General features: G+C 41.3%; 1 protein-coding gene and 1 long non-coding RNA gene across 2 annotated transcripts; one reads left to right on the top strand and one right to left on the bottom strand.

Annotated features, from left to right (window-relative positions):
- The first annotated feature begins 202 nt into the window (after nucleotides 1-202).
- LOC114146355 (uncharacterized) lies at nucleotides 203-3,950 on the top strand. The gene is made up of 3 exons (XR_003595879.1): nucleotides 203-479; nucleotides 885-977; nucleotides 3,652-3,950. It is a non-coding gene; the product is annotated as an uncharacterized LOC114146355 (long non-coding RNA).
- marchf11 (membrane-associated ring finger (C3HC4) 11) lies at nucleotides 2,061-17,548 on the bottom strand. The gene is made up of 4 exons (XM_028020286.1): nucleotides 16,954-17,548; nucleotides 4,381-4,536; nucleotides 3,665-3,857; nucleotides 2,061-2,940 (listed from the first exon to the last, which is right to left on the bottom strand). The coding sequence occupies exons 1-4, from the start codon at nucleotides 17,302-17,304 to the stop codon at nucleotides 2,618-2,620; spliced, it is 1,023 nt and encodes a 340-aa protein (XP_027876087.1). The 5' UTR covers nucleotides 17,305-17,548; the 3' UTR covers nucleotides 2,061-2,617.
- Between the last annotated feature and the right edge of the window lie 265 nt (nucleotides 17,549-17,813).

Below are 17,813 nucleotides of genomic sequence, written 5' to 3'. Positions count from 1 at the left end.
TTAAGTTAGTTTTATAATTTTACAAAGAGTTTTCAGAATGAGTTTTAGGGCGACTGTCACTTTAAATCCAAATAAGCTGCCGTTGGCCACGCCCCCCTTTGCACTCGCGTTTTAAAATGGCTGCCAACTGACGCGCGATTATACAACCGAACATCTTTGAACAAAAACGCAGCGGCTTCTGGACGCAAGTCAACAACAAAACTCGTCTTTCCCAGCAGCCGCCGTTCAGCACAGAGTAAAACCAGCAGCCAAACGCTGGAGCTTAGCTTTGGTTGCTAGGTTACGGCGTAGCTCCGCCGTGGTTGCTAGGTAGCGGGCAGGGCCTGCTGATTTACGGCTCATTTTTGGTTCTTTTTTAAGAGCTTGGTTTGTTTTTAGCAGCTGGATCCCAAATGGAAGAACAAACGTGCAGAACTTTGCATGTTTTTGAAAAGTTGTTCTTGATTTAGGACGTTTACAGAATATTCTAGTCCAGAGATGTGAGTAGTTCTGTCTCCATATTGTTCTTCATTGGACTGGATGAAAACGTAAAGTGAAAAATTTGTCTCCTTACCAATTTCTTCCGTTTTTTTTTCTTTCAAAAAAGCTTTTTATATTTGACAAAGATATCCAGATTAAATAAAAAAATATACATCGTTTTAAAATGAGACAAACTAAACAAACCCACCTGGAAATGTGTGAAAATATGAGTTAACTTCGTTTAGCTGAAGTTTGTTTTATGCCCCTGATCTCAGCTCCACTGATCACATCCTGGAAACAGTCTGACAACAGGAAGCAGGCTGAACGAACAGCTGGGTTAAAACTATTCTGCAAGGAAAAGTGGAGTGTTTTGTTTTTTTTTTTTTAAAGTAAAATGCAAACTTTTTAACATCAACAATAATCAGCGGCGTCTGCAGCATCCAGAGAGTTGGATCGTTTGGGTCGGACCTGGTTCTTCATGTTTTCCATCTCACTGATGGTTTGGAGCCTTAAAGAAAGTAAGTCACATTTCTCTGTCTGTGTACAAACATTCTTTATACATGTCAACCAGGTTACATACAAAGGAAACAAATACAGTCACATTCAAGTCATATCTGTGCTGCACAATGAGACGTTAATATTCAGCCTCTTAAGGCACCAAAAGAACCAAAATGATCCAAAATCCCCCAGAACCAAAAACCCAGCGAGCCCAAACGTCTCATTTATCCCAACACTTTTATGTCGAACGTTGCTATAGCAACATATCCCAGCCGATGAAGGAAAACAGGAACATAAATGACTTCCTGCATCATAAATGAAAATCAACACCATTCTGACGTCAGTTTGTGCTCATTGAAGCCAAACTGGCTTCTGAATCTCAGCCGTCTTCTTTTGGATGAACTATAATCAGTTTGGCATTTTTCTAAAGATCCGGTTTGTTTCTAAGCCTGATCCAGTTCAGTCTGCAGATGTTTTCCAGCCTGTCTCTAGTGGCCACCTGCAGTATTGCACCGAGGGTTTAGCGGGAATGAAATTTAGTTTGCTTCCCGCATATTTCTTCTGGGATTTACAAAAAACAACTAAATTGAAAAACCATTTAAGATTTCTTCGTCATCTTTGCTTCCATGCAGAAAACGTCTCAATCGTGACTAAGATGGATTCAGATTTTGTTTTTGCTCAGGAATGTGGCAGATGGAAGAGAAGTTATGATGAAGAGATTCAGTCTTTAGATTTTCTCTGTCAGAACATAAAACTAATGTATTCATCATTCTGTAAAATGATATAACTCTAACCTCCAGCACACAGATTAACTGACCGTCAGCAGCTTAAACCGTCTGTAAAAGCAGGAGTTTTATCATCGTTACGCTCTGGATCACACAGGCGGGTTAAAAATTATGAGGTCGTTTCCTAAATGTTTCAGGTCCATCAGAATACAGAGGGAAAGTTTATTATGTTAACAAATCATTTAAGGAAGCTGCTAATCATCCCAGAGGCAAAATATTCACAGAAAGCTCGACACGTCCATGTCAGGACGCAGTTAGCAGGATGAAGTGTTGCAGTGGCCTAGTCAAAGACCAAACTCCAAATTGTGCCTTTACAAATCTGAGCCAGAAGAAACATTTTTATTACAACCTGACAGGTGAAACGCAAGAACCAAAAGAGTTGTTTCCTCGGAGAAGAAGAAAAATGAGTTTCTGACGTCGTTCTGCCTCACAGTGCTTAAAGTCTGAATACAGCCAACGAATTCCTGACTAAACTTCACTAAACTTTTCAACCTTTTTGTGGTTTTTTTCATTTAAATCCTTTAGGAGCTGCTTGTCCTGATGACCTCAAAGGAATCTAAAACAGTGACTGATTTGTGCTTCAGTTGGACTGAAATGATCTTCCTGATGCGGCGTTAAAGTACCAGAGAACCCGGATGCAACACAACAGTTTGGTCTTATATGCTACGATGTAAACTGTTCATGATGGATGAGAGGAATACGTCACAGTGCCAACCGAACACATCCATCTTTATCTGGCTGAGGCTGGTTTGGGGACAAACTACAAGCCCAACTCATTGCAAACACCGGAAAAGCAGCAACCAATAAATGCAGGAACGTTCAGACTAAAGTTTCACCAGCCGAGGTCAGGCTGACGTCACGCGGATCAACCGAGGTCAGACCGACGTCACGCGGATGACCACCTCCCCCGAGTCGGCGTCCTGGCTCAGGCTGTTTCCGGGCACCAGCCCGGGGCAGAACGGGGCCAGACAGAGGCAGGTCCACGGCCGCGGCCCGAGCTGGGTGGGGTGCAGCGGCCCGCTGGGCCCGAACGTTGCCAGGGGCAACCAGAGCGTCCTGGGGCCCAGCGAGGAGGGGCCGGTGCTCGTCTCCTCCATGTCCTTGGCCTTGTCGTAACTCTGGACGTCCCAGTGGAGGTTCACCGCCCGCCAGCGCATGAACACGTTGTACACTGCTGCCCCCTCGTGGACAATCAGGCCTGTTGCAACGACAGGAAATCACAATAAATCAATGTTTTCTATAACGGCTTTATTACGACTGATTTAGGGCCTTACTTAAAAAATGAAAATAAAATCACAACATAAATTACAAGCATTTCAGCTTTATTCTCGAAATATTAATAGAACTTAATATTTTGACTTTATTTTAATATTTTAAGTATTATTTTTAAATGATCATTATCATTTACTATTATTACTATTACTTTCTAAAACTCTGTCGTGGAAAATTAACCCTTTTTTAATGACCAGGTACAAACTAAACGTTTAATTATTAATCCATCTCTTCCTGTTTTCCAGTGATATAAATATGATGTGGAACAGAAGATAATATTTTCTATCACTTTTCAAAAAGACAAAAATTCACACCATTCATGTAACACAAACCTGCTTTGAGCCAAACTACCAGAACGTAAAAGTCAGAATAATAAGATGAAAGTTGTAACTTTAATTTAAAAAAATGTTTTTTACATATTTGAAAAAGACTGTCACCATGTTGTGACAGTTTGTTATGAGAGTCTGTGGACAGATGGAGGAGGAGGGGCTTAGCGCTGCCAATCAATGCTGCTCAATGTGTTGATGGCGGAGAAACAACTCACTGTTCCAGGAAGAGAGTCATGCTAATTAATGCATTAAAACCTAATCGATGATTTAATGAAAATGAACGTGTTGACGTTCCACTCGTTCCTCAGCGTGCGGACGGACCTACGCAGACCAGGTCCATGAAGCCGTACATGCCGTAGCAGATCTGGAAGAGGACGTCTCTGCGCTGCCAGACGGCCTGCGGACTGAGAGCCGACCAGAGCAGCCAGGAGATGCTGGCCACCAGGAAGAGCGAGCCCAGGAACACGGCGATGATCTGGACCTTCTCCACCAGCGTGATGGTGATGGGCTGCCACTGAGGGCGCAGGACACAGAAAACTTCACATCTCTACGCAAACGTGACATCAATTCATCTACACTGGGAATAAAACCTTAAGTTTTTAATGTATTTTATTGGGATTTTATGTGACGTAGCAACAAAAAGCAGTGAGGTAGAAGGAAAACGAGGCATTGATTTAAGAATGTTTCACAAACAGCCTGAAAAGTAAAAGTGCTTAAAACTCCTGTTTAACGTCCAGCTGGCTTCAGAGATTAATTAATAAACATAATTCACTTATATGTGAGAATTGAGTCGTTCTATTTAGACTCTGCAAAACCTGCTGAGTCATGAATTTATCTTTTATAATTTAATCGCTGCTCAGTTCAAAATCAGCTCAGACTAAGAGTTTCACTTTAGGACCTGAAAAGACAATTTATGTGAATATTAGGATGTTTAAAACGGTGATGCTGACACAAATTTAATTTACATAACGTCAGACTGAGCTCCAGTACTCAGCAGAAAGCTGCAGCTCTGCGTGTTTCTAGCACTTCCTGTTTACCTGCCACGGTCTCTTCAGGTTGATGGCGATGACCTGGAAGCGGTAGCAGCAGAGCTCACAGGTCCAGCAGCCGCGCTCGCTGATCCACTTCAGCAGACACTGCTGATGGGTGTAGCGGACCGAGCCGTCACAGCGGCACGGGTTCAACAGGTCGCCCTGCGGCCCGACACACACACACACACACACACACACACACAGGCTGGTTAACAGGGAAGCAAAATCCATCTTAAGGTGTGTTTATTATCACACACAAAAACACAGAAACATGGCGACATCATCCAGGAGTTATTGTCAACTGGATGAAATTATGAATAACTTTAAATACCAAACGGTTCTGGTCCAAAACATTCAGGTGTTTTCTAGAAATATGAAGAAGCAGTGGAGTTTTTTTTTTTATCATCATAGTGAGTCTGAGCACAGACCGACAAAATAATGACTTTATGATTAAAATTAAAGTTTAATAAATCCAGAAGCCAGACATAAACCTGACAGAAAATCTGAGAGATTATCTGGAGAAAGAAAACATACGGGGCAAAAGTCACAACTTCAAATGTTACAAGGTGACAGAGTAAAAAAAAAGAATAATTTGTTAGTTTTCAATGTTATCCCCCAGAATTACAATATTAGGGTGAAGTTTCAGCAAACAGCAGCAACAAATGGAAAATGCATCTCACTGCTGCAACAGAGAGTTAATCTGGGGGATAATCTGGTGGCTCCACAACGTCTGCTCCTGATTTCATCCAAACTTTTTATGCTTTCTCCTCTAAAGTGACGAAGCTCCAAACAAATCTGTTGTTATTGCAGCACAATTAGAAATCTCATGGCTCTAGAGTCAAACGTTTAGATTTTCCTCCTGATGCTCGTTGATGAACTGAACAGGTGATTCCAGGGAGGTGAATTCAGCTGCCAGAAGACAAAACGTGAAATGAAAAGCTGCAGACTGCAGAGTTCCTCAGTCTTTGGTTTAGCAGAGTTTGACAGTAATGCCTGGTTAGTTTCTCTAAGCGCTAACAAAGACACGCTACATCATCGCTCTCAGAACAGAAACTGTGGAACGACACTGAATGTAGAAATGATTCAGAGCAACTATTGTTTCCAGTTACTGCAGGTGTCTGGAAGGCAGGAAATCAAGCGAGCGGCTTGGTGAAATCTGAAATAAATGAACAATAACCTCTTTTTCCAGACTTCCAGACTGCAGCAGCTCGTGTCAGGAAGTTATTTTTTCAGGAAACAAACTGATTCCTTCCATGTTTAATCCTCACTGCTGTCATGGAAAGCTGGATCAAATATCTGCATCTATCAAAGTTACAGTTTTTTGTGTATTATTTTGCTTCTCCTGCCCCTTCAATAAGCTTCAGAATCAGAGAGAAACTGTCTGCTTTCCATCGATTGCCCAGGATTAATCCTCCATTCGTTTCCATGATCCGGTTTTCCCCATCGTTAAGAAATGCTTTGTTTTCCAGCCTCTGTTCTCCCCCAGCAGGTGATCCATCAAAGCAAACCCATAACTTGTCCACCAGAGGCGTAAAATCAATGATCATTTCTCAAAGCTACAGCAGGACGCAGCCTGGCATTAATCATCACAGCCTATCTATTTATTTCTCTTTCCTCCTTCCTGGAGGTTTTTTCAGCGCAGGCCCGACCCGCAGGCCGGCCGTGTCCGGCATATTAACAGGACATTAAGGTCAGCGGTCAGAGAGCTCGATTTTTATCTGGTCTTATTAACCTTGTGGGTTTAAAACGACCTCAGAGGGTTTTGGTTCAGGCGGGTCGGACTGCCATGGAGGACGGTTTGATGAAAAGTCGTGTTTTTGTAAGAAACTAAAGATCCCAGAGAACAGAGTTTATTTATGATCCCTGTCTGAAAGCAGATAAAGTTATCAGAACTAAATGAATTAACCGTGATGAAGCAGTTATTGAAATAATCCTCAACTACTTTAGTGATGGATTAACCCTTAACTTCAGTAAGGCAAACTCAAAACAGCCTTTTGCTGAACGAATAAACAGCAGTAATTAAGTAAAAACTGCACTATATATATATCTAGATCTATATAGATAGATCTAGATATAAACTTTGTCTACCCAGAGCTCTTCTAGTTTCAGTTTTATCTTCACCTGATTTAAATACTGTAAAAAATAATCAGCTGGCTCCACTTTTCACATTTTCTGTTTAAACGTTGAGTTTAAAGGAAACCTTAATATAAATGATCAATACTTCACTAAAGAAATGCATTTTAGCCAATAAAATGTTTATTCTCTTATTTAAAAAAACTAATTAAATTAAATAAATAAAAATGATTAAATTAAATAACTGAAATACTTTATTTTCATCTTTTATTGTATTTGTAATGTAGTAATAAAAAAGGCTGAAGTGGTTAAATGAAAAATCTGAAGACTTTGACAATTCTTTGTCCAATAATCCTTGGAATAATCAGTTACTGAAATAATCATTAGTTCATCATGTCAAACCGTGTGGATTATTTTTTATTCTTAGATTATACAGCATAGTGATAAATATTATCCTGTTGGAGACGATTTCAGACATGCTAACAAGAGTCATGATATAATATAATGAATATAATTTTCTGTCATAATAATGTCATTAATGCTCAGCTCCAAAAAATAACAATAAATCAACAAAGTTTTAGCAACTTTTTAAGTTTTTGATGCTACATGTAACATTTATGGAGATTATTATTATACCTGTTTCCATCGCAGGAACCATTTTATTCAATCAGCGCAGAGAAAGTTGATTCTGCACCATTAAAAAGTTTAATTACTTCAGTAACGTGGCTTTAAACAAAATTATTGTCTTTGGACTGAAAACATGCTGCTGACATCATAAATAGCTGTGATGTCACTCATGACATCTGACCTTTTATTATCTGTGCCTCATATTTTTGTTTTAAATAATAATTTTTTTTCCTTACCCAAATAATCTCAATATTTAGATTTTTTTTTAGTGGTTTTAAAACTGCTGGCAACATATTTAACATGAGCGACTAACGACGGCGGTACCTCCTGCGTCTACGGCGATAGGAGCCGCTGCTGCGCCTCCTACGCCTGTAGTAGCGCCTCCTCCTGCGCCTGTAGGAGCGTCGTCTGCGACGTCGCCTACGTGCCATGGTAGCAATGCTACGCTAAGCTAACAGCTCTTTTATTCAAAGGCTTCTGATGTAACAGCCTGTGATGTCATCGATGACATCACATCCATTCCTGGCCATCACTGATGACATCATCTGAGCCTCTTCCTTTTTCATCAGAATGTAATTTAGCTTCATTTAAAGTGAAATGTGAGGTGAGACCGACGTGTTTAAGGGCAGGCGGGAGTTCAGGACGCTGCGGCATTTTGTCCCAAACTAATAAAAATTAAAAAGAAATATTCATTTCTTTTTCATTTCTATTTATATTAAAATTATAATAAGAATCATTTCATATGTTTATGACATAATAAACAGTTTGTACGTCTATGAAGACATACACGTAAACACCTGCTGATTTGTGATGAAATTGCTCATTTTCCAGATACCAAAAAAAGTTTTACTTATTGCCAAAAAAATGGTTTGGTGTTTTAAAAAAAAACAAAATATTTGGGCTATTTGGAGAAGCAGTTGAGACTTAAATGACAATACAAAAATGTGCAAAATGTGAATTTTGCATCATTGTCCTTCTTTACAGTGGACACCCAATGGAGTCATGGAGTTCGCAACCTGTTACTGGAATTTTAGAAAATAACTTCTTATTCTTAAAATATGCACTTCCTGCTGCAGCAGCAGATGCATTCATGTGAGGCTCATTGTATTTCCAATGAGCCTCAAGGTGTTTACATGTATATGTCTTCGTATACGTACAGAGTGTATCTCTATATGCATAAACACGTCACTAATAAAGCATAGCATGCTTTATTCTCTCTAAGTTTAACTATTTGTCCTGTTTTCAGCTTTATAAATTGTTGGGAACAGAATAAATGTAATTTAATACGATAAAGTTACATCCACTGAGGTTTATGTTTGTAACATTTACGTTTAATAAATCTGAATGAGGCTCTGAAAACTCCTGATTTATTACAGTGGATCTATTTTAACTATTATAATATGAGAGAACTAAAGGGCAAAATGACATTTAGACACAATTTCATTATTTTACACAACAAAGAGGAGGAAGGATTTGCTTAAACACCTAAACTTAAAAAAATACCATCCACATGAATTAGCATAAAATCACAAGCAGCTTAAAACGAAGCTAAATTACATTCTGATGAAAAAGGAAGAGGCTCAGATGATGTCATCAGTGATGGCCAGGAATGGATGTGACGTCATCGATGACATCACAGGCTATTACCTCAGAAGCCTTTGAATAAAGGAGCTGTTAGCTTAGCGCAGCATTGCTACCATGGCACGTAGGCGACGTCGTAGACGACGCTCCTCCTACAGACGCAGGAGGAGGCGCTACTACAGGCGAAGGAGGCGCCGCAGCGGCTACTATCGCCGTAGACGCAGGAGATACCGCCGGCGTCGTTATTACTAGTCGCTAACGTTGACCATGTAGCAAGCAGTTGAAAAACTACTAAAAAAATCATAAAACAATTCAAAAATGTCTATAGATAATGTTGTAACGTTGTTAAAATGGTGACCGCAGAATGCGCGCCGCCATTATTGGCCCAGATGAGCCAATAATGGCGCCAGGTGATGGTTTGATTTTAATCAGCAGGTTAACTGGGTTACAGGCCGGATGTGTGTGGTTCTACAAAACAATGAATAAATACATGAACACAGATACTCATTTATAAACATATTATAATCATATTATTTGTCTGTTTCATTACTATACATACAGCTAAACATAACATGGTTTACCATTTTAGAATAGAAATTAGCTTAGCCTAGCCTTCGCTTATTCTAAGAAAAAACTAACAACAGAAAATGTTCAAAGTACTAAAATACACATATAACGCCACTCAAACATAAATACACTGTAACCTACCACTCATATGGACGCACAGTCGCACAAAATCACAAAACCCTCAAACACCGTCTGCTGACCTGCACGGCTTCTTCTCTTTTTATATATGAAAAACAAATACCACCCACTAACGGCCGCGCCACCTGATGGCGAAGCTAGGAACTACAACATGGCCTTCAGAACAGATAAATATATAATCTGTTGCAGCGTACACACGTACGTTGCATATTTATATATATGTAACACACAGCGGCTTACCAAAGTATTCATGACCCCTGAATTTTTCCATATTTGTTCACATTATAACCACAAACATAAACATGTTTATTGGACTTTTATGTGAAAGGTCAACACAACATGATATACAATTGTAACCCAGGCTTTCCCTCTTTAACCCTGCAGCTGCTGGAAGACACCCAATGGACTCTGCGTTGTGTTTGTGTGAGGGTGGGATGTGTTCCGTGCAGGAGAGGAATCAGACAGGCGGCTCGTCGTTGTGGGGAGACTTTGGCGCGTTTATTTTGTTCACCTTACAGGCAGTAAACACACTGACAGCATTCAATCGTTTTTTTCTTTTTACAAAATAATCAAACATCACCAAAACAAAATGTAATTTATACTTAACAGGCAAACTGAACAAACAGAGATGGATCGGTATATTAATATACTGTATATGTTACACCGAGCTAGCAGAGCTGCTGCTTACCTTACAGGCAGTAAACACACTGTAAAGAATACGGCAGTTCGCGCGCAGAAATCCCCTGCGCTACGGTGTCCCCGGCAGGACAAACATGTCGGAATTGTGGTAGTGCCAGCAATTACAGAAAACAACAGCACCCTCTTTTGGAACATTTATGCACTGCTTTACACAATCATGAAGTAGGAAGAAAATTATACTTGATTAAAGTAAAAAAAATTAAAAGTGCAACATGCAAACGTATTCAGCCCCGTTTTCTGCGTGCAACCAGTTGCCTTCAGATGTTGCCTGATGATTGCTAAGACTGACTGGAGTCCAGCTGTTATGTAATCTAATTTAATCTAATCTCAGTAGAAGTCCAGCTGCTGTGTGACGCCTCACAGATTATTGGGAGCAAACAGCATCATGAAGGAGCACAGCAGGCAGGTCAGGGAGAAGCTGTGGATTTATGATTTAAACAGATTTCCCCGGGCTGTGCTGTGGTGGCGCAGGGGGTTAGCACGCCCCACGTTTGGAGGCCTTACTCCTCGACGCGGACGTCGCAGGTTCGGCGGCCTTTGCCGCGTGTCTTCCCCCCTCTCCTCGCCCTCTTTCCTGTCTGCCTGCTGTCGCAAAAAATACAAGCCACTAGCGCCGCAAAAACTATCTATCATCCAGAGACTGAACTGTAAACACCTACCAAGACAAGGCCTAGTTAATCTATAGCGGGCCGGATTTGGCCCCCGGGCCTTCAGTTTGACACAGTCTCTCGGGTTAGCAGGACTAACATTTTAACGTCATGTTATGATGTTATTCCCTCATCAAACCCCTAACTGAAGTATGTTTTTGATTCTATCATGCATGTTGGAGAAATCCTTCAGTCTCCATGGCAACCATTCAGCTGTGCAAAAACACCTCCTCCTCCTCAGGTGTGCAACCCTAACCCTGAACCTGGGAGGACAGAGCTCCTCCTCAGAGCTGCAGCCTCCACTCTGCTCCTTCAGACTAGCCACCAGCAATTGGAAAACATCAGATCATAACATCTGACCTGACATCATCTGTGCCTCCAGTATGTTAATTATTATTTTTATTTCTTAAACATTGCTTTTATTAAATTTTTTTAGTAGTTTTTAAACTGCTTGCTACATGGTTAACGCTAGCGACTAGTAATAACGACGCCGGCGGTATCTCCTGCGTCTACGGCGATAGTAGCTGCTGCGGCGCCTCCTTCGCCTGTAGTAGCGCCTCCTCCTGCGTCTGTAGGAGGAGCGTCGTCTACGACGTCGCCTACGTGCCATGGTAGCAATGCTGCGCTAAGCTAACAGCTCTTTTATTCAAAGGCCTGTGAAGTAACAGCCTGTGATGTCATCGATGACATCACATCCATTCCTGACCGTCACTGATGACATCAGACTTGATCGGTGCCTCTTCCTTTTTCATCAGAATAGTAGATTAGCTTCACTTAAAACGTTTTTTTTGTTGTTGTTGCTGTGTTAAACAAGGAAATCCTTCAGTTCTAAACTAAACTAAATATTAATAAATAGCTGTTTCTGCATTCAATGACTGCTTCTTGAAAATAAATAACATTTAAGGTTTGATTCAATTGATAAAATATATTTAAACACACAACCTTTATCTTTAAAGTTATATTTATGTGGCCCTCAGTCACACAGAAAGTTGCGGCGGACCGGATTTGGCCCCCGGGCCTTACGTTTGACATGCAGTTAGCAGTTTAAAATCTGCTGATGTCCGGTTGGATTTCTGACCAAAGCCGACTGTGGTCAATAGATAAAAGCAATAACAGAGTTAGCAAAACTCAGTTATAAAACGGGAACCGTGAAAGATCTGTCTCCAGGCATGCAGCTCTTTTTCTTTCACTCAAGAAATACACCAACAAATTTGAATTATTTAACCAAATGGAGGAGAGGAACACATGTACATACTGCATTTATAAATACACAAATCACTAAATGTTGGACTTACTCCAACATTTAGAGTAAGTCTAAATGGGTTTTTATAAAAGCAACTGATCAAAAAAAAAAAAAAAGTACATACTAAAATCCAGAGTGAAAATAAAATGACTTAAAAACCTCAAAGAACAAAAATAAAACAGTTATGTACATGTACATATGTTACATTTTTCCTTATTTCTGATTAAAATGCTACATGTTTAGATGACATCACTCAGGAATGGCTTTGACGTGGCTAACATCTGTGACATCATTTGTGCCTCCAGAGTTTTAATCTTTATTATTATTTCTTAAACATTGTTTTTATTATATTTTTTTTTGTGGTTTTTTAATTGCTTGCTACATGGTCAACGTCAGCGACTAGTAATAACGACGCCGGCGGTATCTCCTGCGTCTACGGCGATAGTAGCCGCTGCGGCGCCTCCTTCGCCTGTAGTAGCGCCTCCTCCTGCGTCTGTAGGAGGAGCGTCGTCTACGACGTCGCCTACGTGCCATGGTAGCAATGCTGCGCTAAGCTAACAGCTCCTTTATTCAAAGGCTTCTGAGGTAATAGCCTGTGATGTCATCGATGACGTCACATCCATTCCTGGCCATCACTGATGACATCAGACTTGATCTGTGCCTCTTCCTTTTTCATCAGAATGGTAGCCGCACTAGAGGGGCGCAAAAACGATGCGGGTTTTTTTTTTCTAGCGAGCATTTTATGAACGTAACAGCAGAGATTATTCGCCCCGCCCCTCCTACCAGCCGCGGTTTTTTCTTTTAAATTTGAATTGTAGTAAAGCCTAAACAACAGGGAGCTAAAGATGGGCGGCAGAAAAAAACTCCGGGGCACAAAACAGAAAACGGAAGAGGGGGAAGGATAAAGATGTTGGAGAGACGAAGAAAAGCTTTTCAAAGTGGTTGAAAGACAGAAGGTGAGTAAAGTCAGTGTATCAACAAGAGAGCTGTAAATATTCAGGTTAGCTTAAGCTAGGCTACAATGACAGGCGGTTGTTGTTGTCCAACACGGGACGCGATTTATTCCGTATGGCTACAAATGTCTGATAGACGCACATATCACACACACCTCAACAATAAGTGTAATAATAATGACCAAAACAAAACAGAGGAAATATTAGGGTCAGTTAAATGGTCGTTTCGGGACCTAAATAGGACCCCGCGAACTGGCTGTTGTCATGGTTACCTAGAGACAGACACTACGCAGCCGCAGTGAGCTGCTGTCAACCCTCGTCTTTTTAAAATGTCCGCCCGATAAAACACCGTCCTAAAGTAAAACCTCTGGCAAAAATACAGACGCAGTGGGAAAATACAGGCTAACCAACCATAGTGACATTTAATAAGGGCTTAAAACAAATATGTCGGCGATATTCAGTAGGTTGTTTGATATCAGACAGAATGGGTCAGGAGAGGAACCGCAGAACCTAAAGAACCTAAAGAACCAGACATCAGTCTCTTCATCCCTCAGTCATTTCCTGAGACCTAAAAATAATATAAATGACTATTTAAAATACAAATAGATTAATAAATAAATTAATAAATATTGTGTAGACTAGAAACCGTTTATTTTTTTCGACATTAAAAAGTTTGTTAGGATTGTGTAGGAAAAACGTTGATATCTTTTATAAATAGTGTTTTGTGGTCAATATTATTTCACCATTTTATTAATGTAGATTGCCAGTTTGGGTCAGGCTTCCTGTCAAGCTATAAGAATGATAGAAAACATGCTAACAAAAAGCCTCAGACCTGCAGCTGTTCTGGACACAAGCTAACAGAACCGTTAGCCTGTGTCTCTTTGGCTCATTTATATGTTAAATGATGAAATATTGCCTTGTTTTTTGTTTCATTGTTTTTTAATTGCCCTGTAGGCAGCAATGTATTCACATATATGTACATTTATTATTATTGATACTTTAATTAAAAATGAGTTGTAAAGGTTTATGCCGTTGGGGGGCAGGGGGGGCAGATGACATGTTCGCATACCTCAGAAAGTATGCAGTTGCGTCACTGTTTAGATCATTTTGGTTGAATGTCTCTTCCGTGGATTGGGAACTTGATGCGTTTTTCTAAGACAGCGTGGAGCGCCGTCTGTGGAGGGTTTCACCCGGCATCCTAGCAACGGGTTTAAGCAAAAGGCAGATTGCATTTGAAATCTTTGGATAGATTACATCAATCATGAACGTCTGCGATGTCACTCATATCTTGCTGTGCCTCAAATGTTTTAATGTGCAATATTTTAGGAAGCACTTTTTAAAAAATCATAAAACAATTCAGAAATAAAAAAAAAATCTTTTTTGTTTTTTGGTTGTTTTTTTTTCTAAATTGTTTTATTATATTTTTTTAGTAGTTTTTTAACTGCTTGCTACATGGTCAACGTTAGCGACTAGTAATAACGACGCCGGCGGTATCTCCTGCGTCTACGGCGATAGTAGCCGCTGCGGCGCCTCCTTCGCCTGTAGTAGCGCCTCCTCCTGCGTCTGTAGGAGGAGCGTCGTCTACGACGTCGCCTACGTGCCATGGTAGCAATGCTGCGCTAAGCTAACAGCTCCTTTATTCAAAGGCTTCTGAGGTAATAGCCTGTGATGTCATCGATGACGTCACATCCATTCCTGGCCATCACTGATGACATCAGACTTGATCTGTGCCTCTTCCTTTTTCATCAGAATGTAAGTCAGAAGCGTTTCTGTTTAGTGGAGAGAGATGGAAGAGTTTTTCCTGCTACTGCGAGGATGATTACTAAATTAAATAACAACATTTTTCATAACCTAAACATCAAGCCTACGTTTTTATTCAGAAATCTTAGTCGAAAATAAAAATTCTTTCCCGTAATTTGGCAGTTGGAGGGCCCAGTTTGGTTTGCTAGCACCTGTAAATATCTGTTTTCAACTATTACCATAAACTTTACCTCAGGACTTTGACTAGGCCATGCTAACCAATATGCTCAGAGCTTAAGAAATTCCATATTATCTTCACCATATTTTCTCGTCTTGCCCATCAACTCTGATATGTTCCTCTGTTCCTGCTGATAAAACCCACAGCATGACACAACCACCACCATGCTTCACTGTGGAGACGTTTACATGTAAAAATGTTTAAACCGATTTACTCCTTTGTGTTTATCCATCATATAACATTCCAGTAAAACAGATTGAAGTCTGTGGTTGTAACTAAACAAAATGAGGAAACGTTATGGAGGTATGAAAAGTTTTACAAGGTGTAGATGGATAGTTTTATAAGTGATCTTACTGAACTTCAGAACCTCTAAATGTCAGATCTGGAATCAATAAAAAAAATCTCAAAAAGCTCATTTTATAATAAAAGATGAAATATTGGCTTTTATTGACAGCAATGTTGCATTTTAATGAATAGATCAAAAGTTTGTCACATGTGGCTGCTAAAGGAAAAGCTACAGTTTAATTCATCAAACTGATCTAATGATGCAACTTTAGGCAGCAGAAAAAGTCAAGCTGTGGATTTTATCAGAGTTTTTAAAAAGCAGGTAACTAAGCTTTTCCCAGCCTCCAGGCCTTCACAGCAGCCATGAGTCTGGACCCGGAGGCGGAGTTATTAGATTTGATCTGCTAACAGGCTGGAGCCCACGTTGGGAAGACAGGATGTCCACTTAGGCGTTTGCTGCCTGCTCTCCTGCTTCCCTTCAGCTGTGGCAGCGATGAATCGTCCCTCATCTGCTGTCACAGGCCTGCAGCGTCTCAGGTTTCATCCTGGACTGATGGTCCATTTGTCCCTGCATGTCCACGTCTGTCCATCCGCTTTCAGGAAGACGGGCAGACAAATTGGTGCGTCACTTTGGGATGAGATTTTAACCTGATTATGGTTGGGTCGCTGTCCTGATGTGACGGATACCCTGCAGCTCAGGGTTTTACAACACATTTTATGACTTTCTTACTTATTTTACGATAATCTGCACCCGAGTTTATCATTCTGAAGAATCAAAATCTTGATAATAATGACAATCTTATCCTGATGGATGATAAACCATGTGATTAAAAACTCGTCCCTAATGTTACGTCACACAAAGTGAAAAGTTCAGAAAGTTAGAACGACTTTTGCGAGGCTCTGTAAACGATGGACTAATTAAATCTTTAATCTTACTGTAAACGCCTCCTACACATTTTCAGTTTTTAAAAATTTTATTCATTTTAATAATTTTTAAAGATTTCTTCCCGATATAAAAACAACCATCCAGAACTCTCACAGTGATTCTATAGTTATACTGATGTACATGTCTAGAACAACAGATGAAGAACATATGATATGTGATCCATGAATCTCTATAGATATATGGATCTCTAGATATATAGATCTATACATTAGAGAATTATGCATCTCTCTCTCTTTATATATACGTTTATATGTATACAAACATCCTACTTTGTATATAGATATATCTGTAGATGTAGGTATAAACCTATAGGTGTAGGAATAAACATGGAAATATACATAAACACCTATTGGAGTATTTAAGTACAAATGGCTTATTTAGTACATATAGACATATGTCTTTATATAGTTACACACACTTTGTCTTTGCGCTGTCTTTAGTTACTACCTTGGCTTTCTCAGTTAACAATAAATTCAATTATCATATTCTAATTTATAAAATAACGTCTTCAACGAGCTGCTGTGGTAAATTAGAGAGGTCAGAGGTCACTTCAGACAGGTTATAGGCATCGACTTCCAGCAGTGAGTGTTTGGGTTCGTGTTTCTGGTTCCTCTGATCTCAGCAGAACTGAAAGTATCCAATCAGCAGCTTCACCTCAACAGCACGAGCTGCTGCCGTCAGCCAATCACAAGGCAGCACGCTCACCTTCAGCCTCACTTCACCACCAACAGAACCGCAGTTTGAGATCTGATCGGGTCGAGCAGGTGACAGATGTGCGACCAGACCCAGCAGACCCATTAGACCCAGTAGAACCAGCAGACCCAGTAGAACCAGCAGCCTACCTGTTCCGCTCCCTGGAAGCAGATCCTGCAGCTCGGGGTCGGGATGCACGTCTCGCTGCTGCAGGTTGAAGGCATCGCCTGCGTTTTGCCACATCTGCCCCCCACCGCCCCCTCCTCGCTGGAAGTGTTGCCCCCGTTTTCCTCCCCGATGATTTTCTCAGCGTCAGCCGCACGCGCGCGGCCCTCTGCCTCCTCTTCCTCATCCTCATCCTCTCCCGGCTGCGGCTCCTCCTCGCCGTCGGGCTGCGGATGTCCTTGGGAGCCGAGCGGGTCGCTCTCCTCCCAGGTGAGGCGTTGCTTGGCGGCCGGATCTCCCGCCGCCGGTCCAGCATCTCCCTCCTCTGCGCTCATAATAAAATGCAAAGTCAAAATAAAATTGCATAGATGCCTCCTCCTCCTTCTCCTCCCCCCCCTCCTCCACTGCGACGCGCTGAAAGCCGGCTCGGTTCGGTTCCGCTACAGCTCGGTCCGCTCGCAGAGCTGCACATCAGCAGCCGGAAGCTCCCGCTGCTGGAACCGCCTGATGCGCTCCGGAGAGCCGCGGAGGCGCTCCATGTTCCTCCTCCTCCTCCTCCTCGGAGCAGAAGCTGGGAAATAAAACCTGAATGAATCTCCTGCCTGTCCGGCTCCTCCTCACCAGCAGGAGGAACGTTCTCTGAAGACCCTGCGCTCTCAGGAAGCAGCAAACAGCATTTCTCCGCGGAAATGACCAATCAATCACATTATTATCCCATTAATATGATGGAGGAGGCGAGTTTCCCGAGGCAACCAGAGGGAGGGAAGAGCTGCTTCATGGACCCAGCAGCGGCAGCGGCGGCGGCGGCATCAGGACCAGCAGGAAGAGGCTCCAGGTCACCGGG

This window comes from Xiphophorus couchianus, chromosome 6 (assembly GCF_001444195.1).
Source record: "Xiphophorus couchianus chromosome 6, X_couchianus-1.0, whole genome shotgun sequence".
NCBI classification, from domain to species: Eukaryota; Metazoa; Chordata; class Actinopteri; order Cyprinodontiformes; family Poeciliidae; genus Xiphophorus; species Xiphophorus couchianus.
This window is presented reverse-complemented; position numbering and strand designations above follow the sequence as displayed.